Raw genomic sequence first — 26,552 nt, 5'->3', positions numbered from 1 at the left:
TCAATTTGTTGATCAGTGTGTGGCCATCTTTAAAGTAACCATAATGAAAGTTTTAATATTGTAAAGAAGGTAAAAGGACTGGAGATGGGATGCTTAGTAAAAGGAAGGAGCAAACCTCGCAGAAATAAATAGCATTTGTGGAAACAACATAGTAGAATAATGCTCAGGAGGAGGAACTTAAAAATATGCTAATTTAATAAAGATTAAAAAATAATAAAACAACTCCTCTCAATTCCTTCTCTGAGTCTGAGCAGCAAGGGGTGTCCTGACATCAGCACTTCGCCACTTATTTAACATCTTCATCTCCACCTTTCTGACTACTTAGCATTCATGGGTGAATAAATCTGCAGATGACTCAAAGTTTGCCATTATAGTAACTGACACAGTTCAATAAATCTTTTTACAAGATCACGGACTCCATGTATTCCTAGTTAGTATGCAACCAAACGGCATTTAACACCAGAAAGTGTGTGGTACTACACATGGGTATTAATGATATTCTAAATAAATAATCAGTTATTGACTGCTGCATGAAACTTCAAGGATCCAGGTGTCACTACTGGAAATAAGCTTACTTTCAGTTTTAATGCTCAAATGTTTGCTTGAAAATGTTATTGTATAGGTTAAACTATTTTGCTCACTGCAATTTCAGGGCATACTGCATCCTGAGGTTAAATTGCCTTTGTTTAAAACCTTTATTAAGATTACAAATCAAATACTATGCTACATTTCACATTTAGACTATCAGTGGCATCCAAAGCTTTTAAAGAATACAAAAAATACTTCACTAAAAAGATTCCTCTTATGGACCTGATGCCCTATTCCAAACAGTTAACTTATACTCCAAACATTACAGACACAGGAGATTTAAACTTAGCTTATAAAAGCTTGAAGGATGAATCACTGGTCGTTAAAGTGGGTTTAAAATCCATCTGACATACATACTTCAATAGGCATAATAACTATCTTACAGAAATTAGCAAATAAACATAACCTTAAATAAAAAAAATCCAAATAGAGTGGCTGTATTATGTAACAAATTATCAACTGGACTTAAAGACAAGTTAGCAACCTACATATGCTTAAAAACAGTTAAGGCTTTTTGTTTGGTAATCCTGTCTGCAAACCATTTTCTGTGGATACAGATTCCATGACAGCCTTGCATGAGATTTATGAATCTATTCAAACACAAACATGGAAACACCATTACAATGTCTATTTATCAGATGATTTGAAATATCCTACAGTGATTTATTTCCATCTTTTGCTGCCTTCATGCTAACGTTATCCAGATCAGAGGAATCGGACTGAACTATAACTCACTCTTTTTAGATCTGTCAACACGTTTACAATTCTGAAGAATTTAACATTTTTCTTTACTGTTTGTTGATCAGGTATTACAGTTGATCCATGTGGGCTCTTTCAGCCATAATTTCGATAATTATCAACTTGTTCACAGTTATGAAGTTTCCTGTACATGTAACTGTCATACATGTACAAATAATAATGTAATGTAATGTTGGGGTTCTGTACATATATTACCTCTGAGATCATAGAAATGCAAAGAAGACAGAAAACTTAAAAAAAAAAAAAATGAAATTCTCCTTTCCCCTAGTCACTGAACTGCACACTCTGAGGATGCAGTTATAACATCTGTGACAAAGCAACATCTAACCTACTGAGATGTCAACAACACGGCTATTACAGATTTGCATGTACAATGATTTAAGATGCAATAAAATGCACCACATGAAAAAAAACAGTGGTGCTCCTTCAGGTATTATTTTAATAAAGAACTAAAGCTGACATATGAGGAGTTAAATCAATATCATTGACTTATTTGAAAATTCAGCTTCAGAACTATTTCCCCTTACACACGGGCTGAAGACTGGCATATATCAGCTTTTTAATTACTGAAGTCATGCAGCCTTACTAAAAAATAAGCTTTCAAGCATTATTTTGTGAAATGTCTGCTAATCAAATCCCAAGGAAGAAGCACAAATATCCTTAGGCCTTCTCTCAATTACTCGATATTTACCTAAAATTTCATTTAGAACTGAGACAGATCGCTAACATTTTTTTTCATGGCCAAGTTTCCCTCTGGCTACAGAAATGACTAAAATACTTTTATCATCAAAGTCATTCTGTACTTCACCAGGAAATAATTTTCTGTTGAAAGGTTTTTTTTTTCCTTAGTTTTAAGATATCTTGTTGCCATAAACACTACAAATATGCATAAAAATTCAGATGAGGTTTACATCTTTCAGAGTAAATGTTCCCTGAAAATTAAAGCTTTCAGAAGGGTCTATATTAGATGCACAACCGCTTAAATGTTCGAATCTCTAAAGGTCGACCTTTAGAGACTGAACAGTTAAGCGGACGAATTTTTAGAAAAATTAAAAAAAAAATGCACAACTCAAAAAAAAAAACTAAAGGGTTTAAGCAGGGGGCCTGCACCCCCCACACCCCCCAACTTTAATATACCAACTCCAAGATCGCGCTACAGTGTAGGGGATGGGAAATTTCCCATTTCCTTACTGTAGGTCACTGTAGTGCGATCCTGGAGTTGGTATATTCAATTAGCGGGGGTGTGGGGGGTGCAGGGGGGCTTGCCTCCTGCTTAAACCCTTTCCTCGTATTTTTTTAATTTACTTTTTTTACAATTTTGAACGTTTAGGTGTTCGATCTGTAAAGGTTGACCTTTACAGATTCGAACATTTAAGCGTTCGTTGTAGTAATATAGACCATTTCAGAAAGCACACATATAGCTCATAGAACAATTATGGCTATATGTAAAAAAAATACTCAGTAACTGACAACTGTGGATAATAATCGTTCCATCCTATAATAATGGGCACAGCAAGGAAAAAGTAGGAAACGAAGATTACCACATAATATAATCAAGTAACACATACTAAGAACATAAAACCAAAGAGGAGTGATATGTTAAGAAATAAGCAAATATTTAGGGCTACTCTTTGACAAAATTAACTCAAGTGCAAAATCTTTCATGGTAAAAACAAAACTTCCATTACCAAAATGTAAACTTGAGCATTTTATAAAAATATGACAATGATGTTGGTAGAAGGTTAGCATAACGGTTAAGGTGTTTACCTTACATAAGGTGCAGGGTTCGATTCTTGCAAGGGGTATTTGGCTAGGCTTACAATGGCTTACAAGGGCAGTTAGCCTAGTACTAATCTATGAATATCTACCATAAATAAAAGAAAACAATTTTATTTCAAATACTGAAATGAAATTAAAAAAACATTCATCAAATTGCACAATCAGATGAGTTCCCTTGTCTCCTCAAAGGCCTAGCTGAAGAATGTGGAACTTTCAGTCCTACTGACTAGACTGTGCATGCATGCATTACACAGAGTCAATCCCATCCCCCTGCTGCATTTCATTACTGCTAAGGATGAAAAGGTGGAGCCAACAGACTGCACATGGAGAAGACTTTAAATGTCAAGCAAATCCTCATAAAAGCAAACATAACAACATATTTGGTGCTTATAAAATTACAGGACAGCTGTAATGTGTGAAATCAACAGAAATGGAGGTATTTCAAAAAGGAATAACTTCCATCTGTGCATCTGCTGCTCTCAAATTTACATCCTGCTCACACATACTCTGTTAAATGGAAAAAAATGGATATTCCCCCATTCCCAAAACTAAAGATGAATATTTGGAAAAGGGAAAGGCCCATTGAAGGACTTCTATTTCAGTTTGATTAACCTGAAAAACAGCTGATCAGTGCACTCACATGGGAGCCAAACAAATCAAAATTCCTACTATAACAGTCAGAACACTCAAGTTACTATCTCTTTATCACTTTTCTAACGCATCTTTTTTTCATTTACCTTTATCTCATACTTTCCTGTCAACCCTACGTATGATGACCATAAAATGTATGGATTTCAGCAAGGATTTTGACAATTTACATCTACGTTAGTCAATCAAAAGACTTTCCTCTTGTGAAAACATGTCTGGTGTCAAAACATGAATACAACCATGCAAGCAGTCATTTTTTTTATTTCCTGCAAAGTATGGATGCTGATTTAATAGGTTTTCGTTCTTGGTTTCAACCTTCTTTTATGCCTCCACACATTCAGTGCCTTTTCAGTCCTGCAGTGAGTGATGTTCTAAGCAACAAAAGCTTTTGAGAAAAAAGTTTTTGCATAATGCACATTTTGTAAAACTGATTCAAATGAGTGTCCCAAAGTCAGCAAATCCTGTCAATCATTTACATTTTCAACTAAGTTACGAAAGGCACTAACTGAACTTTGGAAGTGCAAGCATCATCAGAATAATGTATCTGTGCAATAAGCATAGTTTCCCCTTTGCACCTTCCAAGCTTGAATGTGGTCACTTAACTGTCCAGTTACTATCAGATAAAACTATTTTTACTCTGTATGCTAAAGGTACATCAAAGAGGACAGACAAAGTAATGTGCACATTTACAATATGTTTCATTACGAAGTTATATAAAAAAGAGAACAAGCACACATTATAGAACAAATATTCTCCACTAATGCAGGACTAGATATGCATCTAAAATCCTATGCAATTTCTGAAAACTTAACAGAAATACACAATATTTTTTTATGAATTATACTGTTAAAGGGACACTATGAAAGATATCATGATCAAATGCTAATGAGCTTTTAATTCAAAAATGTGAACTTTCTTACCTACCTTTCACCCAAATAGTCACCTATTACAGTTTTATTAAGTCCCTCGCCTTTATAAAGAAACTGGGCAATGTCTTCTGCTGTGTTCTGAAGGAGGTCATTTTCTATGAGAAACTGGATGCCCTTGTTAAAAAAGAAGAGGAAGCAATGAGAAAGGTCAGCTTTGTGAAACTTTATTTTCATTCTTCACAAAACACACAAGCTGTTCCTCAAATACGTTAATTTACTCACTGCAAGGGTTTACAATTACTGTAGGACAACTTAGAAATAGTTTTATTTATTTTAAAATTGCTTCTACATGAAACGGAATTTTTATTTTCCCAGTTCACATTCCTACTGGCATTTAAAAATCCTTTCAAAAGCACTTCAGAAGTTCATGTCAAAATCACTGCTTTGACACAACCCTGGATAAATGCACCAGTCACAGATCATCCTGCATGTGCACTTTACAGCATCTTCTCCTCTGTTAACTTCACCTTTCACTCTGCCTGCACTCTTCATATGTAATACTTTCTACTCCTAGCCAGCTTCCTTCCACTTTCTTATCTATACTTGACAGCCTGACTAGCCTGTACTGCGGAATCAAACCTGACATGTCATTACTTTGAAAATATCTTGCTATACAAGTATTGCATTTAAATGCATTTTATATTTGATCACTTCATGCTATGTGTACAATTTGTTTGCTCAATGCCTAGTATGAAGGCGTTCTACTTCAATGTCACTACTCATTCATGTACCACATTTGTGTGTCTTAACACATTGGTTTTCTGCACTCGTTCCTGTTTACTACATACAGAAACTTAATGACCTAGACTTTGGCTTGTGGCCTGGGTCATGCCTGAAAGGGTCTTTGGACAAGCATACTTACCAGGTTAACAAAGGTATACATGTATGTATGTACTTATAAAATAATGAATCAATAAGATAAAATAAATAAATAAAAAGTGACAGGTGCCCCTTTTACACTTTAGTTCACTCCATCTTCACATTTCTCTAACTCAGACTATTCATCCATACTGTCTAAAGCCTGCCTTTCCCAGTGACGGAATCCTACTGGCCAATGTGGATGTTCAGAGGTGGCACAAATGTGAACTGTGATGCAAGGAGCTACATTACAAAGAAAGACTACTAATATGTCCATCGTAGCTGAACAGTGATCTTTAAAAATATGAGACATTTCCATTCTTTCAATTTTCAGCAGTTTACCCAATGCCACTGGCTGACAACATGTCAAGCTATCACCCAACCACTGCATCATTCTCCAAAGAAGAAAATCTGTCTTTAAACAGAAACACTTTTTAATGTGCATATATGATTTTTCAGCTAGTTATTTGTAAGGCACTAGACAGAAAATGAAATTCTTGTCCTATCAATGAAACTAAATTTTTACAGACTTTAAGAAAACTTACACAAAAACACTGAATACATGTTGCACATTCACATGATTTACTGACAAACCCACAGTGTGCCTAGACAAGACTCCTACTGCTTCAGCTTACAGCCTCCTTAAAGGCTATAAGCCAAGACACTCCATGTTTTGCACACGGGCACTGGGGATTTGCCATGAAATTCTATGCTAAGATTAAACTTTATTTTGTATTTTTTGTTTTTAATATAAACAGAAAAACGTGACTCTGCAAACACTACAGTGTGAAAAAAGAAAGCCACTAAAAACAAAATTGGGCAAACAGTAATTCCAAAAAAGAAACTATCAAACTAAAACAAATTAAAAAATACAAATAAAACTAAAATACACAAGAAAAAAATACTCTATACACCTCTAAGACAATCCGCTGGTACCTCAGGAACATCAAAACCACAACACAGCAAAATGTAAAAAGTTTAATAACTGCATAAAATCACACGCAGTTGAGCTTTCATCCTTAACTCCAAAATGTATTAAAACTGCTCATGAATTATATTAATTACTTATATACATCTGTAATTGCTTATCTAAAAAAACATTCAGTAACATTTCAGAAACAATTAACATGCAGTAAATAAGTGTCGGCTCAAAAGGTTAAATGAAAAAACAGTTAACATCTGTCTATTATTTAAAAGTCAATTGCACTGACAAACAAACTGGCTTTTGTATTTTAGTACTGGAAAAATTGAAACAAACATTAATATCTGGAAGGGTGAGCACATTTAACATAAGCTCACAAATTAATTCTCGTTTACTTAGCCACTCTTTCCAAGGCCCTGCTCTTTCCGAATTGTCCACCTTTTCCAATACAAAGAAGACAAACATGTTGAAATTGTTGCACAATAAGGAATGCTTAAATAAAGCACTGTTGGAATTACCCTCCAACATTGTTGTTGCAATGTTCATAAATATTTTTTTTTAAAGAACGCTCAGTCTTACCCATGTAAAATACATCACAAGAGACGCATTGACTTAAACTGCTTTTGTGTTGCAATCCGTCTCTCTAGAATTGTGTCAGATGATGGTTTGTTTACTTTAATGACGGACAAACTGAAAGAAATGTTTTTGGTCAGAGGGTACCTGTCTGATGTTATTAATAAAGCTGAAAAGAAAACATGGATAGTTAGAAAAACATTGCACGTGCCCACTTTACTGAGCAAAGTTTTCTTCTCTGAAGAAGAAAATCGTATCAAATGATTATATTAAACAAGCATTTACTTGTACCTTTACCAAAGAGGAAGTTGCTATTAGCAACATTTTAAACAAAAACTGGGCTAATAGTTTTTCTGAACACCACCTTAACTGATTGGGTTTCAAACCCAAAATTGTTTTTAAGAGAGGTGTCAATATTATAGGTTCACAGGTGTGTACTAGGCCAACGACCCTGGAGTCTTTTCAAGCCTAGCCCATAGAAGTGCCCTGGCATCATGCCGCCGTTAGTTCCCAGTGCCTCTATCAAGTAGAGCCACTAGAGTGATCCCCGGGGTGAACTTTCTATTTCCCATCCACTCATCAAGATTTCTCTTGAAAAGGGCCAGTGAGGTGCTCTGCTTGACATGTATGGGAAGTCTATTCCAACGCATGGGCAATCTCTGGGTTATGAACCTGTCCCTCCAGCATGTTCTGTTGATTGTGGTAATGAGGTTGAGGTCCCTGGAGCATGTGGTGCAGAGGGATTGGAATTTCTTTAGGTGTTAACATTTCTAACAGGGCTGGGTTAGACATGGCTTTGTAAGTCAAGTAGAGATCGCCTCTTAATAGACAATACGAGACTGAGAAAAGCTGGAGTTTTTTTAGTCTGTCCATGTAGGGCAAGTGTTTAAGGCCCAAGATCCTCTTTGTGAGGTATTTTTGTGGTCTTTCCAGCTGTTGCAGGTGTTTAGTGAGGTATATGCCAAATGGGGCATTATATTTGATGATTGGTCTAATGAGAAAAGGGTAGAGAGAGATGATAACCTCGTTCTTCCTGAATGCAAAACCCTTGGCAATGAGATATGCCACATAGAAGGACTTTCTGACCACAGTGGCAATGTGTTGGTCAAAGGAGAGGTTGCTGTCAACCTGTGTCCCCAGATCTCTTATAACTCCTTCAGTGCTCAGTGGGCTACCATCAATGTGGTAATTAGTGGGAACTGAGTTTTCCCCAAAGGGAATGATGATGCATTTTTTGGCACTAAGCTTAAGGCCATGGTTTCGACACCAGTTGTTGGTCTCAGTGAGGCCTTTCTGTAGCATGTCTACATCACTTGGGGAGCTAATAATGGCTCCCAGCTTTCAATTGTCAACAGACTTGGTCAGCCAGAGTCTCTTTGTGTTGGCCTGGACCTCTGAGAAGTAGATGCCTAACAGGAGAGGACCAAGGACCAATCCCTGTGGGACTCCACTAGTAACTGTTGGGCAGTCTGACTTGGAGTCTGTTACTTTTACACTGTGAGTCCCATCTGTGAGCCAATTTGCAACCCACCGAGTGATATAAGGGTTGATGCCTAGTTTGGTGAGTCTATCAATAATTCCTGAGTGGGGAATGGTATCAAAGGCCTTGGCCAGATCAAGGTAGGCTGTATGAACTGCCTTGCCCTCATCCACAGCTCTGGTGACTGACTCAAAGAAGTCAACCACGTTGTGCAGGCATGATCTAGCCTTCACAAAACCAAATTGCGTGGGATCCAGAGTTTGGAGATTTTCTACATCCTTGTTAATTAGGTCCATGTTGATGTGCGCCATAGCCTTACATATCAGACTTGTCAGGTTAATGAGGCGATAATTCTCTGTTTGTAATTGCTCCCCCTTTATGGAGAGGGATGACTGTAGCAGTGCACCATTCTGTACGGACAAAGCCTGGGGTGATGCTGTGACTGAACATGGCACACAGGTGTGGTGTCATTTCACTTTGTAGTTCATGTACAACACAGCCAGGGATATTGTCTGGTCTCATGGAAGCTGTATTCTTGGCCTTGGACAATGCAGCTTTAACCTGTGCTGCACTAATGCTGGGTGCTTGGCATTCTTCTGGTATTGTGACTGGTCCTTTGGGGGGGTGAGGGGTAAAGTTGGCACTGAATCTGTCGGCCAGTATGTTGGCAATATCTGTTGGCTCAGTATAGGAGGTACCATTGTCCAATAACTCAAAGCAAATCTGGGTATTGCCATGGAAAGTTTTGATACAACTGTAGAAGGCTTTGTGGTTGTTTTTAGTGTCTGCCGTAATTCTGCCTTCATTGCTAGCTTTAAAGGTTTTGATGAGGGATCTCAATTTTTTGTTGCAGCTAATAAGGGAGTTTTCCCAGTCTTGGGACTTCACCTTTTTCTGCAAGTTTCTTCATTCTGTTGTAGAGTTTGTTGATGGCAGGGGACCACCAGATTGGCTTCCTTTTTTTGGATGAGAGTGTCTTGGTTCTGTTGGGTATGGCTAGTTCCATGCATTTATGTACGTGCTCGTACAGTGCATTGGTGTATGATTCAGCAATCATGCACCTATTTTCCATTTGCATGGGTGCCGTGAAGTTAGCCACCTCTGTTTTTAGGAGCCCAAAGTCAGCTTTGGAGAAGTTTTTCATGGTGGTTACCTTTGCTGGTAGTGTTGGTGAGATGTGGATTTCCATGGTAATTAGTTTGTGGTCGGATCTAACCAGGGAGGAATTGATTATTGGTGTTAAACAACGGTTGCCCATGTTAGTAATAACCAAGTCAAGGATGTTGCTTCCTCTAGTGGGGTATCCAGCACATTGGAATTAATGAATTCCAGGAAGCGTTGAGCAAGTGTATTGGTGCATGAGTAGTTTTCCCAGTTAATGGAGAGGTAGTTGAAGTCACCCAGTACGAGTGTGTTGGGTTGGACCCTAATACTTTCCAGGGTCCTTAGGAACGTGGTGTGAGACTCTTGGGATGTGGTTGGGGACCTATAGCAGACTACGACCTGAATCGCCGTCTTACCCACTGTTAGTTCATAGGTTGGTACTAGGCTATCAGCCCTAGGGCCTATACAAGCCTAGCCATAACAATTCCCTGGCTATTTCTTCCCACACTATTTACTTCCCTGGACCCCTGTCTAGCAGGGCGACTGACGTGATCCCCACAGTGAATTTCCTTTCTCCCATCCAATCGTCAAGGGTCCTTTTGAAGAGGGCCAAAGAGGCGCTCTGCTTGACATATATGGGCAGTCTATTCCAGAGTTTGGGGAGTCTCTGGGTCAGGAACATATACCTTCAGCATGTTTTGTTTATTGTGATGACATGGTTTAGATCCCTGGAGTGTGTGGCTCTGAGGGATTGGGATTTCTTTAAGTATAGCTTGTCCAGCAGCTCTGGGTTTGACATGGCCTTGCATGTTAAGCAGAGATCGTCTCTGAATAAACGATATGTCACAGAGTATAGCTGGAGTTTTTTTAAGGCGGTCAGCGTAGGGCATCTGCTTTAGGCCTGTGATTCTTTTAGTGAGGTATTTCTGTGGCCTTTCCAGTTGTTGCAGATGTCTTGAGAGGTACATACCAAATGGGGCATTGTATTCTGTAATGGGTCTAATGAGGGCTGAGTACAGTGGGACAATGACCTACTTTCTTCTGGATGAAAAGCCCTTAGTGATGAGGTGTGCCATATAGAAGGATTTCCTGACTGTTATGGCGATGTGTTTATCGAAGGTGAGACCACTGTCCACCTGTGTCCCTAAGTCTCTTATCAAACTTTCGGTGTTTAGTGTACTGCCACCTATGTGGTAATTCACAAGTACATGTTTTTTCCCCAAAGGGGATAACTATACATTTCTTGGCATTGAGCGTGAGCCCATGGCTCTAGCACCAAGCATCTGTTTCTGTAAGGCCCTTTTGTAGAGTATCCACATCATTTGGGGACAAAATAATGGCCCCCAGTTTGCAGTCATCTGTTATCCAGAGTCCCTAGTGTTGGCCTGTACTTCAGAGAAGTAGATGCCAAACAAGAGTGGTCCCAGGACTGAACCCCGAAGTACTCCACTTGTCTGGAGTTGGATTTGGAGTTGGCTACTTTTACAGTGTGGATTCTGTCATTAAGCCAGTTAGCAATCCATCGAGTGACGTAGGGATTAATATCCAGCTTAGTAAGTCTATCTATGATTCCAGAGTGGGGGATGGTGTCAAAGGCCTTGGCGAGGTCCAGATAGGCTGTGTGGACCACCTTACCCTCGTCTACGTCTCTGGAGACTGATTCGAAGAAGTTAATCAGGTTCAGGAGACAAGATCGGCCCTTCATGAACCCAAACTGGGTGGGGTCCAGTGTTTGAAGGTTGCCAGTGTCTCTGTTTATAAGTTCCATGTTAATACGTTACATGGCCTTGCAGATCAGGCTCTGATGGGGCGGTAGTTCCCGGGATCCAAGGTGGATCCCTCTTGTGGAGTGGGACAACTGTAGCTGTGCGCCACTCAGTGAGCACGAAGCCTGAGGTGAAGCTATGATTAAACAAGACACTTAGGTGAGATGCCAGTTCATTTTGTAGTTCATGTAATACACAGCCCGGGATGTCATCTGGTCCCATGGATGCTGTATTCTTAGCTTTGGAGAGTGTTTTTTTTACCTGCATGGTTGTTATTACCGGAATATGGCAATCTTCCGGTATTGAGATGGGCCGTTTAGGGGGTGAGAGGGGGATGAAGTTGGCACTGAATTGATCTACCACGATATTGGCAATATCCTTGGGATCAGTATATTTAATGCCATTCTGTTGCAGCTCAGAGCAGATCTGAGCATTGCCATTTAGATTATTGACATAGTTATAGAATGCCTTGTAGTTGTCTTTGGAATCTTTGGCAATTTTATTTTCATAACTAGCTTTGGAGGATTTTATGAGGGATCTCAGCTTCTTACTGAGGCTGGTAAGAGAGTTTTTTGCATCCTGGGATTTTCCTCTTTTCTGCAACAGTGTCTTTCTTTTGTTGTAAAGTTTGTTTATGGCAGGGGACCACCAGATTGGCTTCCTTTTTTTGGAGGACAGCTCTTGGTTCTATTTGAGATGGCACGATTCATGTATGAGTGGATGTGCTCATACAGTGCCTTAGTGTAGGATTCAGCAGTCGAACTTTCAGTTCCCGTCTGCGTGGGTGCCATGAAGTTTGTCACTTCTGACTTGAGTAGCATGAAGTTGGCTTTGGAGAAGTTTTTTATGGAGGTCTCCTTACTGGGGGGTGGAGGTGGGATGAGGATGCTACGGGTGATTAGCTTATGGTCAGACCTGACCAACAAGGGGGCGACCATAGTTGTGGAGCATCGATTTCCCATGTTGGTAATGACCAGGCCTAGGATATTGGAGCTCCTGGTGGGACTATGCATTAGTTGATCCAGGGCTTTGGAATTTATGAATTCCAAGAACCGTTGGGCAAACGTATTGGTACACGACTAGTTCTCCCAGTTAATGGCAGGTAGTTGAACTCATCCAGTATTAGGTTGTTTGGTTGCATCTTAATATTTTCCAGTATGTTTAGAAAGGTGTAGTGAGAATCTTGGGGCATGGTGGGGGATCTGTATCAAACTACAATTTGGATTGCAGTCTTACCTAGTGTTATTTGCACCTGGAGAATTTCAGATGCATTGTGTTGGGCAACTAGCCTGGTGGTGTGAATATTCTTGGTGAATATGGACACTCCTCCACCTTTAGTGTTTCGGGCCTGGTTTGGTGGCCGAAAATTGTGGTAAGAGTTGTAGTCTGGTATTGCAGGGGTGCTCTCTGGAGCCTTGAACCAGGTCTCAGTTACTGCACAGATATCGATGTTCTCCATTTTTAGGAGTGCCTCGAGAGAATACATTTTGAGGTTTAGACTTCTAGCATTGAACAGCATTACCTTCAGAATTTGCATACTTGTACCCGTTACGGTGCTGTTTTTGTCCTCTGAACTTTGCCTAAAAAAGGCACTATAGGGACGGCAAGAGCCTTAGCCAGTAACCTGAATCCCATGGGCGAAAGGTGCAGACCATCTCTGGCAAAGCACTGTGGTCTGTCGATCATGTCGTCCCAGGCAGACAGATACTGGATCCTTTTTGAATGAGCCAGAAGCTTAGCCAATTGAAATCAATCATTTTGTCCTTATACTGTGGTATCATTCTGGGCGAAGGCAGGATGCTACTCAGGGCTAGGGTCATACCTGCCTGGGCCACATGATCAGAGAGCTCTTCCATGTCTCTTTTCATGTAGGCCAGGGAGGTACATCTCAAGTCATTCACTCCAACATGGACAATGACATAGTCATATTTGTACTTGTTGTGGAGTGACTTGAGTGCATTCGTTATGTGGCGGATCCTGCCACCCGACAGACAGATGACTGAAATTTTCTCCTTGTTCAGCCTGGTGAGTGGGACATCTGTACCTGAAGCATCTCTGATGCGTTACGCTGGGCTACTAGTCTGGAGGTGTGCATACGCTTTATGAATATGAAGACACCACCACCTTTAGAGCCTTGGTCCATGTTCTGGGGCCAAAAGGTGTGCAATGAGTTACAGACTGGTAGTGCAGGGTTGCTTTTTGCTGCTTTAAACCAGGTCTCCGTTACAGCACAAACGTCGATGTTCTCTATTTTGAGGAGTGCTTCGAGAGAGTGCATCTTGAGATTTGGACTTCTGGCATTGAGCAGCATGACCCTCAGATTGCATTTATTTATAGCTGTTACGGTGGTAATTTGGTCTTTGGAACACCGCCTATAAAAGGCACTACAGGGGTGGCAAGAGCCTTAGCCAGTATCTGAGTACCTAGGGGTGACAAGTGCAGGCCATCTCTGGCAAAGCATCAAGGTCTGTCAATCATGTCATCTCAAGCAGACAGATACTGGATACCCTTAGAATGTTACCAGAAACTTAGCCAATTGTTGAAGTCCATCATTTTTTGCTTGTACTGTGGTATCATTCCGGGCGACGGTAAGATGCTGCTCAAGGCTAGGGTCATACCCACCTGGGCCACATAATCCGAGAGCTCCTCCATGTCTCTTTTCATGTAGTCCAAGGTGTGTGTCTCAGGTCATTCACACCCACATGGACAATGACAGAGTCATACTTGCATTTGTTATGGAGTGACCTGAGTGCATGTGTTGTGTGTCAGATCCTGGCACCCGACAGACAGATGACTGTTACCTTCTCCTTATTCAACCTAGTGAGTGGGACATCAATGTGCCTCACTATTGAGTCACCTATGATTAGTGTACTGGGCAAGCTGTTTTGCCTTATGGGCTTAGGTTGAGGGGACATTGCGTAGGTGAGCTAGTGGTGGTCAAGTGCGTTTCTGATTTGGAGGTCTCTGCTGTTTGGGTAGATTTCTATTGAGAACCTCTGCGAAGGTTGGTGTGTGGTTTGTGTTTTTATGCGAGAGCTGTGATGGTGGGTGTTTTGGAGGGCTATGTGTTCCATGTGGTATGTTGCAGGTGTTTACTTTTTTTATCATTTGTTGAACTAAAGTCCACTTTCCACAGAGAGCCTGTTATTCGGGAGATGTGAGAATGCTGCAGATGCATGAATTTGGGATGGAGGAGGCGAACCGGAAGAAGAGAGCGAACACACAGAAGGAGCAACATGCACACCACACAGAGGAGCCCCCAGCCAAAGAATCGGAGAAGAGAACCTCTTGCTGTGGTGACAACAATACCGCTGCACCACTGTGCCGCCCTTTCTCCTCTTGACCAGCTATTCTGGTTTTGGCTGGAGAGTGCATGTCTTCCAGTCTGGATATATAAGTGCATCTCTCTCAAGTCTGAGTGTTGGGAGGTAAGAGGAGAGGGTTGTCTGTGTACATGAGGCAGTTACTACACTGCCTCAGAATGCCCAAGTTCACCAGGTTAATAGGAGAAAGCAGAGGGAACTGACCTTTCAACAGTTTAAAGAGTTTAAGGTGAATAAATGCAATGTATCAACAATGCTGCTACATTTAAGATACTAGAAACACTTCTGTTAAAAATGATTACATAAGTATAGGTTGTCCTGGCAGATCTGATTGTAACACAAAAGCAGTTGTTTAAGTCAATCCATCTCTTGTGACATGTTTTACATGGGTAAGACCAAGCGTTTTTTTAAAAAAAAAACAAAAAAAAAACTTATGAACATTGTAACAATACAAAGGGTAATTCCAACAGTGTTTCTTTATTTAAACTAGACGTGTCCAACCTGCGGCCCTCAGAGCTCTTCCATGCGGCCCTCAACCTCTAACTGCAACATCGATGTACGCATGCCCCAAAACACTTTTTTTGTTTTGTGTTTTTTGCTCCCGTGACCTGTAACCCTAATGTCGGTGTGCGCATGCACCAAAGCACCCTTCAAGTTTTGTTTTTGAGCCAAAAAGGGGTCAGTGTGTTTACGCCATTATTTTGCACCGAACAATCAGTGTGTGTGTGTGTGTGTGTGTGTGTGTGTGTGTGTGTGTGTGTTGTCGCTGAAGAGGGACTCATGTATGGATTTGCCGCTGTTGCCTTTGAAAGGGCAACAATTACCTGTGATAATAGGCAAGTACAGAGTGAGTGAGTGCATGCATGAAAGCAGAATTGTGTGCGTGAAAGTAGAAGAGTGTGTGTGTGTATATGTGTGCATGACAGAGAGACGCATGCACAAAGAGGCTAACAATGATCAGTCTACTACTGAACACAAACAAGTTAGCTCACAAATATATCATACATTAAGAGTACACTTTCATTAAATTGCGGCTTTCCTGACAGGGAGAGTGTTGTATTGAACATGAACTCATACCTCTTAACTGTATGGATTTTCAAAGAATGTCTGGATTTCTGCCTCATCTTCCAATTTGTGTCTTTTGCTTTGGAAATAAAAGTAGTCATCCAAGGTAATGCAGTTCCAGGGAGTAAGAATGAGACAACAGCCTAGGGTTAATGGGTCAGTAGTGGATTGACTAATGTGGGACTGTAGCTTATAAAGTTTGTTTTTTCAGACAAACAAAAAAGCACCCAGTACTGTTTTGTCATTGGTGGGTGCTAAGCAGTAGTAGATTGGACAACAGTAAGCATATCTTTGGCCGATCATCAATACTGGCAAATCAAGTGGGCACAATGTAATTTTTTAAATGTTGGGGGTTTTAGTGTGTATGTGTGTGCTTATGTGTTGGGAGTGCTGCAACAGTAGATGATTATTAAATACAGAGACTTATGGACTGTGAAGAATACTTCTTTGTTTCAAAACCTGATACTTGGGTACACATGCCAAAGTAGATTTTTTCAGACATAGCTTCTTGCCATTTACAGTGGATGGATATTTACATTTAATGGACAATGTATTAGCGTGGGCCTGTGGAGTTCTGAAGGATGCCAAGTCTACCACTGCCAATGTTTTGTAAAGTGACCTGGAAATGGATATTGGGATGTTACTGAAAAAATATAGTAAGTGGGCTTAGAAATATAGTTTAATTAAACAAAGTGCACTTTCAATTTACAGGCCATCATTTAATTTATTTCAGGTAGTCCAGACACTGGTAGATTGTATACCATTAGACTTAATTAAGGAGAGCTGTCATTCTGGGGAAACAAGCAACCCTAGTTTCAGTGAAAGCTCTGTGGTTGCTTGCAGGTAGGAAGTTGCAGGATGTTGATGCAATGTGTTTTATTTATTATTTTTAATGCATTTGTCATTTTAAAGCATGGTTTTCTTTGATGCAAAAGGAGGCAGGACTGAATGAGCCATATAATGTTTAACTGACAATGATGGGATAGAAAGATTATAAGTGATGTATAATTGCAGCTACAGTTGTTTCAATGGTGTCTGTGATGCATAACTATTTTTGGGCCTGTGTCCCACTTTTATTTTTCGCTTTGTCCACATTTCTTGCTCTAAGGTTGAGAGGTATGGTTCCATACTAAATCAGAAGTTGTATTTACCTTGGAAGACTTTTCGGCATAATTATGAAAAACAGAGCCTTTTTAATATTTCTGCTTATTTCCAATATAAACTGCCATGTAACCTTGCAAATAAACTTCTTATTAAGCTACTTTACTTCTTTTGGAATTGACAGGTATGATTCATCTGTTCGGAGATAAGCATAGAGTGCTAATGTGACTTTAATTTCTTGCAGCAGTCTGTGGTTTACATAATCACAATAACGTTTCTGTGTTTCTGGGTGTGTAATAAATTTAACAGTTTTAAAGATGTTTTCCAAAAATAAATAAATATATAATAAATAAATAATCCTCTCTACACTTTGAGCTATTGACAAAGTCTGGGAATTTGTTTTTTTTCAAAAGCGAAGGTCAGGTTTACAGCTCAGTAAAACTGCCAGTCTGTGAGTAACTTCTGCACAAATTAAAATGTCTGAATGTCAAATGGCTTTAGATTGGAGGGAAGTTTATTTTTATTTATTTTATTTTACATTTGTTTACCAGGAAAGTCTGACTGGACACAGGTCCATTTTCAGCTGAGGCCCGGGGAGAAAAGCTCCAAAAATAACACAAAACAATATAATACAATATATGAGAGAGAAAGACAGCAAATTATGGATGTAGTACTCCTACAATATGGCAGAGATTACATCTCGTAACAGTGAGAATCACTGAGGTACAGAATAAATTTAAAAACATTTTTTTTTACAGTTATAATTACAGCAAGGCAAATATCAATGAGTAAAGTTTTTAGGAGAAAGCTGTTTGTACATAGCTGAAGCTCTGAAACAATCTTTTGGTATGGATTAACCTGGGGATTGACACTAGTTGTATGTTTACACCAGTATGCAGCATTATAGTTTATGGTTTTCTTACTGATTTACTTTTTGCCGAGCAGTTGTTTGTTGATTTATTGATGGTCCTTTTGGTGGTGGGAAATTACATGGATGAATCCATCTCTATTATGATTTTTTTTCAGATATTTTGACTTCCAGACAATTTCATTCAGTGAGTGGGTGTCATGTGATTACTGAGGTTGCCTATTTTACAAGCAGGGGCTTTTTTGTGTGTGTGTGAGAGAGAGAGAGAGATTTAATATGTATACAACAACTGAATATAATTTTGCAAATGGAATTCTTAGTTAAACATGTCCCTCTTCTTAGGCAACTAGACTTATGTAACCAATATTAGATCTTAGCCATCCAGCTGGGAAAGGTTAATATGTGGATTTTCCATCTGGTTTGATGAAGGCTATGCTACTTACCCAAAGACTACATTTATGGCTATCCATCCAGCCATTGTGTTGCTGAACTACATTGTTTGATAATGAGAGGAGCTTTTTACAGAAGTTGAAGGTTTTAGTGTCAAGAACTTGTCCATAAAAAGTGGCTTGTTTATGTTGCAGTGAAGGCTGTGGTCTTTGTAGTGAGCGTTTCAAGTATAACCAGTATTTCTGAGGTAGAGGAAGTCTCTTAAGGCAGGATCTCTCTTAGCTTGGAAAGCAAGCCAATGATAAAATTTATAGGGGCCAGTGAGAGACAGAGGAAAGCAAGAAGCTTTTTAGTCTGTTTGGATAACTAAGTGAACTTAGTCCTTTGACCTTTTTTGTCAGAAATGGTTGCAGTCTTTCTTTTGGCACGGCGTTTTGTTGAGGCACATGCTAAAAGGGGCACTGCACTCAATAATGGCTCTTGTAAAGGAAGAATACAGGGATGTTATGACCTCCTTGTCCCTGGATGAGATACCCTTACTAATGAAGTGGGCCATGTAAAAAGCTTTCCTTACAACTGAGACAACGTGGTGGTCAAAAATCAGGTTTCTATCAACCTGGGTGCCCTTAGTACAGTACAACTTATTGCGTGCTTACAACATTGTTATCAATGTGATAATTTGTGGGAACATCACTCTCCTCAAAATGGATGATGATGTATTTTTTGGCATTTAGCTTGAGGCTATATTTCTGGCACCAGTTGTTTGTTTGGGTGAGACCCTCTTGCAGCTTATTCAGAATTGTTTGATTAAGTCAGTAATGTGAATTCTTTACTTTATTGCAAATTTGTTGGGTTATTTTTGTGGATTATAGTATTGTAGGACTGCTGATGTTGACATTTTATGTAGTTGGACTGCTGGAATGTTTTTCCCAGTGAGAAATGTTAGTGCTGTATTGAATATCTGTTTATTTGTAAAAAAAAAAAATATATATATATATATATATATCTATCTATATATATATATATATATATATATATATATATATATATTAACTAAGATGTTAGAGTTAACTGTTAGATTAGAGAATTAGAATGAGAATTAGAATTTTAAGGCAAATATTAGGCATTTATTCATTGTTCAAATGCACCTACAGTATAGCCAGGAGGTCGACTGTGGTCTTCCAGAGCAACGAAAGAGTTAACTACATGATATATTTTATATGCGGCCCCAAGACCATTTCTGTTCACTCAATGCAGCCCCAGCAAGCCAAAAGGTTGGACATCCCTGATTTAAACATTCCTTATTGTGCAATAATTTCAAGAACTTTGTCTTCTTTGTATTGGAAAAGGTGGACAATTCAGAAAGAGCAGTACCTTGAAAGAGGGAATGGGTAAATGAGAATTAATTTGGCAGCGAATGTTAAATGCCCACACCTTTCCAGGTACTAATGATTGTGTTTCGATTTTACCAATGCTACAATACAAAAGTCACTTTGTTCTTTAGTGCAATTGACTTAAACAACAGTCAGAAGTTAACTGTTTTTTCATTTAACCTTTTTTTGCCAGAACTTATTTACTGCATGTTAATTGTATCGGAAATGTTACTGGATGTTTTTAGATAAGTAATTAGAGATGTATATATATGTAGTTAATCTAACTGATGAACAATTTTAATAAAAGTCTGGAGTTAAGGACGAAAGCACTCAAGTGCTGTCAGTGATTTTATGGAGTTATTAAACTTTTTACATTTCGCTGTGCAGTGGTTTTGATGTTTATGAGGTGCCAGAAAATTATTTAAGAGGTGTGTAAAGCATCTTTGAACACATTGGCACCTCTTGTTCGTTCTTTTGGATTTGCAGATACACAAGAAAAAAAAACAGAAACTAACAAACCAAAACAAAAAATATAAATACACAAAAAGAAACAAGAAAATAAAAGTTTGTAGTGGACATACCTCCTCCCGTCTCCACATGAGCAAGCTCTGACCCTTTCCATCCCAGAATTTAAAATACTAATTATGTAGCTGCACAACAGGGAAAGTGGAAATACCATCAAAGAGATAATGATACTCTGTATCATTCTATTTTTCTGCCAGTAAAAAAACTACATACCTACGACTTGCTGTTTTTTTAACAGTCAGTCAAAAAAGGCACACCCCTGACATGCAAAAGTTGAACATCACCTTCATTTTAAGTCCAAACTACATCCTCATACTTGGATCCCACTGAAAGTTTGAAGTAAGCAAGTCACACAGAATAGCAAAATTTTAAGTATGATTAGCAGGACAGAATAGTAAAATTTTAAGTATGATTAGCAGGAAATTTATACCAAGTTCAAAATTACTGTATTTATGAGAAATTTTCTCTTCTAAGTACATCGATCTCAGAATTAATATATAAAATTGCACGAGTGTGGGTGTGCAGAATGCTCGTCTCCCTCCCTTGCAAAAATGTTTTTAATGTGTAACAGCAAGATTCACAGTTCACTGTTTTTGTTTTTTGTTTTCTTCTTGTAATAAACACTTAAATGTCTGTAGTTTTAAGACTTCCAGTACTGAGTCTCAAACTTCTGAAAGAACACTCTCAGACACTATAAAGTTGAACAAAAACTTCAGTCCACAACATTTACACTCCACTAATGCAAAGGAAGAAGGTAAAGCTTTCCTTCCTATAATAAAGCCTCTGTGCTGCTAACTCCATGGAGCAAAGTCCAAACTGTGACCCAGATAGCCCAAGTTTGCTTAGTGGTTTAGGCAATGGATAATTCAGACAAGAAGGACGTTAGTAAGTGGCCACCACCAAATCATTGACCCTGGCGGGAGACACAGGAGCTTGGTCCTCTACAAGACTGGCATTTATCGGATGTTACATATGGCTGGAAGTAGCTAAATTACTGAGATGCACCCATCCATGTGCATGCTGTCAGAGGGGGATACGGGCATATTTGGGAGTGTGCACGTGTCTATGCTCAGCACTTTGGGAGTAGTATATCCCCAAATTGCTGTAGTATATCCCCAAATTGCTGTAGGGGTAAAAGGGTGACATCCTTAGCCTGAAAACCCTAATGACTTCTGGGATAACAGTCAGGGAACTGAATGCCAAAAGGGCAATGGGGAGAAAAAAAAATCTGTAAAACAATTACAAGTCTCTATTCCCCTTCCACTCATCATACTGATCATGTTAATGTCAGTAAACAATCCATAGTCTTGTATACACAACAAACACGCTAATTAAATAATGAAACCCAAAAATAAATAAATAAATCTGAAGCCCCAAGTTGCGATCATGAAGAATACTGCTGAAACTTGCACTTGAATTAGCTAGTTCACAATTATAGTATAGGATACAAGGCAACCTGAATTCATGACAGGTTTCCCAAAAGCAGATTCTTGTATGCTACAAAGCCATACATGTGCCTACCCATTTTAATATGCTACAAAGTTGTGCACCTGCCTGCAGACATGAACATGCTAAGTAGTAATACATCTCCTGGTCTGCATACTCTGGTATGCCACAAAGCTACAGACACTGACATGCTGCACAGCTGTACACTTTTCTGTTGACTGGCATGAATGAAAGCCACACACTTGTTTGTTGACTCTGGAATGCCACGGATCCACACAGCTGCTTGCAGTTGTTGGCATGCATAAGTCCACACACCTGTCTGTATACTCTGGCGTGTTACAAAACCAAATACATACCTGCAGACTCAGGCATACTACAAAGCCACACACCTGTCTGCAGACTGTCATACTAAAAGCCACAAACCTGCCTGCAGTCAAGTGGCATGCTACAAAACCAAACACTTGCCTATGATCTCTTGCATGCTACAAAGTCAAACAATTGCCTGCAGAATCTGACATGCTACAAAGCCAGACACCTAACGGCAGAATCTGCCATGCTAAAAGCCACAGACCTGCCTGGAGATTAGCATGCTACAAAGCCAAATACCTGCCTGCAGACTCTGGCATCCTACAACAGTTCATATATCGCTGCCATGATTTCATTACTGCACCACTAAAACACATCTTTAGGCTATGACTTACTGCCAACACTATGCCTAATATATGGAAATCTGGCCAAACAAAAACAACCAACATGCCCATCACACTACTGCCCCATTTCTATCCTCCCAACACTGTGCAAAATCTTGGAGAAAATGGTCTACCTTCAACTCACAGAATATATTACTAAACTAAATACCACCTCTCTGTCTCTCTTGCTCAAAAAAATTAAAATGGCTTCTGGTCAGGGAGGAGCGCGGCCACAGCCAGCTGGTCTTTGTCTAATGAAATCTTCTCATTAATAGAGAAAGGTGTATTCTCTGATAAAAGCAATATAGAATTCACCAGAGCCTTTGACTTAGTCATAAAATCCCCTCTTATATTCCACCATTCAGAAATGATGCAATCCCTTGGTTCCAAAATTATCTGACTAACCAGCACTTCTCAATGAATTGTAACTCTTGTACCTCTCTTTCCTCTCCACTTCTCAAAGGTGCATCTCAAAGATTTAGACTTGGCCCCATGAATACACTTCCATGTAATCTAGCTTACCTTCCTCTCCTCCTATATGCAAAATAGAGTAGCCATCTATTGTTCCAACCACTTCCTAACTACCTTACACCAAGATCTACAATCTAAACTAAATGAAAGAATGATCTTTTCAGTATTCTACAGAAGAGACAAGAATTCCGTTACCTCCTCTTTATTCTCAATACAATTTCCATGGCTTTACAAGACAAAAGAATTCTATTGCCTCTACTTTATTTTAATTATGATTTCCATGGCTCCATGTTTCAACAATTTGCTACCTCTCCCTACTGTTATACAACAATTCCCCTCAGTCACTTTTCTACTTTACCAGTACCTCCTTACGCCAACATTGTAGAAGACTTCACAGAAATGCAAACATCTGATTTATTATGCTTCCATTTTTGCACTTATTATTCTAGTCATTTTACCCTAATTGCTGCTGAAATTTAACACTATAACTGAATAATGCAAATTTATCTACTGACTTTTCCCAAGATTACACCAGTGTGCAAGCAAAGTCTCGCCAACACAAAGCATATTTCCACATTACTATGGGGATAAATATGGGGCAGTAAACACCCACCAATGAACACAACTTACATAAGTGTATTGGAGAGCATATGGGACACAATCTTCTGGACTTATCAAACCCGATTAAGGTATAGCGCATAAGAACAGCTAAGCCTCATTGCTATAATCAAAGACCTTTACCAAACAACATATGTGCAATTTTTCACAGCTTACTTCATTTATCTCAGAGTCAAGACAACTTCCACAAACTACCACACTTTTGCGGGAGGCATATGCTTTGGCTTTAGCCAAGAAAACGTCACAGTCACTATCGAGATGGTTAAATATACACCCTATCCCACTTTTTCCACTACCTACAGAGAATACAAAATCAGGAAGCAATGCAAAACACAGAATATGGGGGCACCACAGCAACAAATGACACTTACCTTTTTAGGATCCATGTTGAACTTTTTTCTCCCCATTGCAATTTGCTTATTTCTTTGTGAGGTTTTGCTGTAAATAAATACAATGTGCAAACAATAAGCATGGGAATGTGATAATCTGCATTTAATGTTTTCATCATGGAAATTAAAATCAGAAAAAAACAAGAAAAGACTCTGTTACCCTGCCCGTTTATCACAAATGCACATAACAAACAAATACCAGCAATTGTGTACCATGGGGCATCGGGGGGGGGGGGTTCCACAGCCTGCAAACTGGAGTAGAGTACCAAAAAATTCTACAAACATCCTTGTCTATGCAGATTTCATTGTTACCTAAAATCCGTGAAAAAGATGTTTGCTCACTCATACTCCAAGTGCCACACCTCCAAAAGCAAGTTAGTCAGTCAACAGCAAGTGGAGAACATTACTTAGACATGTTAGCTCTTTTCCTGACTTCAGAAATGAGATTTAACTGCACGCACAAGTTATTATACACATATACAAGTGTGTGTGTGTGCATATATTATATATATATATATATATATATATATATATATATATATATATACATACATACACACACACACACACACACACACACACACACACACACACACACATGCATATGCCAGTTTTAGGCGATAATGACTTGCATCTGTACTTCAAAACCTCAGGCTACAAAAATAATACACAAACTTACAACATCAGAGTCAGTTAAAAGCGCTCTCCAAAGCTCTGACTCATAACTCGGTGACCGGCCTCAAAATTCTGACATGTGAACATGTGCAAACAGAGCATGTCTCTTGCCTGTTTATGGTTAAATCAACTATTCAACAGTTTTTGAAGTCCTGAGGCCAAATGTAAATCTTTTCCAACTAACACACCCAGGTGCAGTTTTTACATGACATGTCTTCTGGTGGATGCAGTGCATTATATAATCCATTGTGGTGACACTACTAAATCCAATACCTAGCTTCTTAATTACAATTTTGGCATGGTTTACCTCGGTGTTAAACTAAATAGTGCTGCTCAAAACTGTCACTTCGAGGTAATCCTCAAAGTAATATGATTTCAACAGGGTTTCAGGGAAGCTAACAATAAGTAAAAAATAAAACAGCAAAAATAAACAGAACAGTGAAGGAAGGATTCAAAATGGAATGTGTGTACTTGCTCACTTTCTTATAATTACTATCACACTGGGGATCACTATGAAGTCACTGCTTATTCTAGCATTTAGTGAACATAAAGCTGAGAAATAATCCTAAATGGGCCCACCAGTCCTTCACAGGATGGATATTCACTTACTGCAAACACACATCTCAAACAACCTGGAGAGCACCAATTCATCTAAAGGCATATCTCTGGAATATGGGATGAAACAGAAGCACCTGGCGAAACCCCACAATGAAAGAGGAAGGATATGCGGACTCCTCATAGAAGAAGCCACCTTTAGCAACTAACCTGGAAAACCAACTGCTGCGAGGTTCTGTAAAGAAACAGGGATCACGATCAAAAGATCACATTATATAGTAATATGATCTGTTATTGATCACATTATCTAGGTAAGTTGTGCATCAAAGCAACGTGGCTCAAGGGATGGGCTGCAACAATCTCCCATGCAACATACACACACACACACACACACACACACACACACACACACACACACACACACACACACACACACACACTTCCAAACATAGTAAAATACACAGTATGACAGGTAACCCATAATAAAGCACATCACTCAGAGTACACAGACAAGCAAGTGCATGGTAAGTATACCATCAACAAAAGGCAACAGGATTACATACTGTGTGTGCCCTGAACAGTAACATAGTTAACCCATCCATGTTAATATGTATACTCTGCCTGTGCATCTCCCACCACAGGTGGATGGGTTGCACTTAGTGCACAGTGTACAGTAACATGGTTAATGCACTCACAATAATGTGTGCACTGACAATAATGTTTATACACTACCTAAGTTTTGTGTACCTCCTACCACTAGTGTTTAGGCTGCCCATCTGGAATGAATTAGAGCAGTGCAGCTGATGAGGTTTAGTGAGGCCTGTTTTCTCATTATATGTGACACTGAGCACAGGGAACTGGATTGCCCATATTATGCATCTTTCCAAAAGTAGGTACATGCTTACTAATTTTTTTTTTTTTTTTTATCCATAACTAGGCACCCCTGGTACTCTGCAACTTTGGTGCTCCTTGCTTGTTTTTTTCCTATGCAACTCTGCAGCTTTCTTCCTATCTATGTCTTCCTTCAGCTTTTCCCAGTTAGGGGTTGCCACAGCGGAACTCCGGTACGCTAATGATTGGCAGTGGATTTTTACGGTGCGAATTGCCAGCCCAACACCCAACCTTCAAAGAAGGCACACCCATTCACACATGCACCTACCTGCATGTCTTTAGACGTCATTCAACCGTGGGGAGGACATGCAGTCTCCACACAGAAGGTACTCCAGCCGAGAATCAAACGGGAGAACCTCTTGCTGTGAGGTGACAACTCGACCAGCTGCACCACCGTGGCTACAGCTTTCTTCCTAAAAATGACTGCTGTCTTTTATAAGTAAGAACTTTTTTTTACTACACAAATACCACAACTGGCTACGTTCCTTTCTTCCTGCCTAACTGGCTACCTTCCTACTACTGTAAGTTGTCACTAAAATTTAAATTTATCATTCTTCCTACCTTCCTACCTCTGTCTACAGCTTACCCCACATCTTTGCACATCCCAGCACTCTGAAGTACTACATTTTATGCAAAACCAACACTCTCAGCTCTTTTTCGTCATCATTTCGCTCTCAAATTGTTCTCAAATTCTCTTTCTTGGAGAATGTTTTCTCACATATGCAAAGCCTGATTTTCTTCACTTATGTTTCAATAAAACTTCACTC

At 39.3% G+C, this 26,552-nt stretch overlaps 1 protein-coding gene across 1 annotated transcript in view; it reads right to left on the bottom strand.

Moving 5' to 3' along the window:
- CYTH3 (cytohesin 3) overlaps positions 1 to 26,552 on the bottom strand; it is a 934,108-nt gene that overhangs the window by 401,953 nt on the left and 505,603 nt on the right. The window contains exons 4-5 of the mRNA XM_044089667.1: positions 23,647 to 23,713; positions 4,699 to 4,817 (exon numbers count right to left, since the gene is read on the bottom strand). Of these exons, the coding sequence (XP_043945602.1) occupies positions 4,699 to 4,817; positions 23,647 to 23,713 (186 nt within the window). The remainder of the gene's footprint in view (positions 1 to 4,698; positions 4,818 to 23,646; positions 23,714 to 26,552) is intronic.

This window comes from Protopterus annectens, chromosome 12.part0, assembly GCF_019279795.1.
Source record: "Protopterus annectens isolate FY-2018-M chromosome 12.part0, PAN1.0, whole genome shotgun sequence".
Classification (NCBI taxonomy): Eukaryota; Metazoa; Chordata; order Ceratodontiformes; family Protopteridae; genus Protopterus; species Protopterus annectens.
This window is presented reverse-complemented; position numbering and strand designations above follow the sequence as displayed.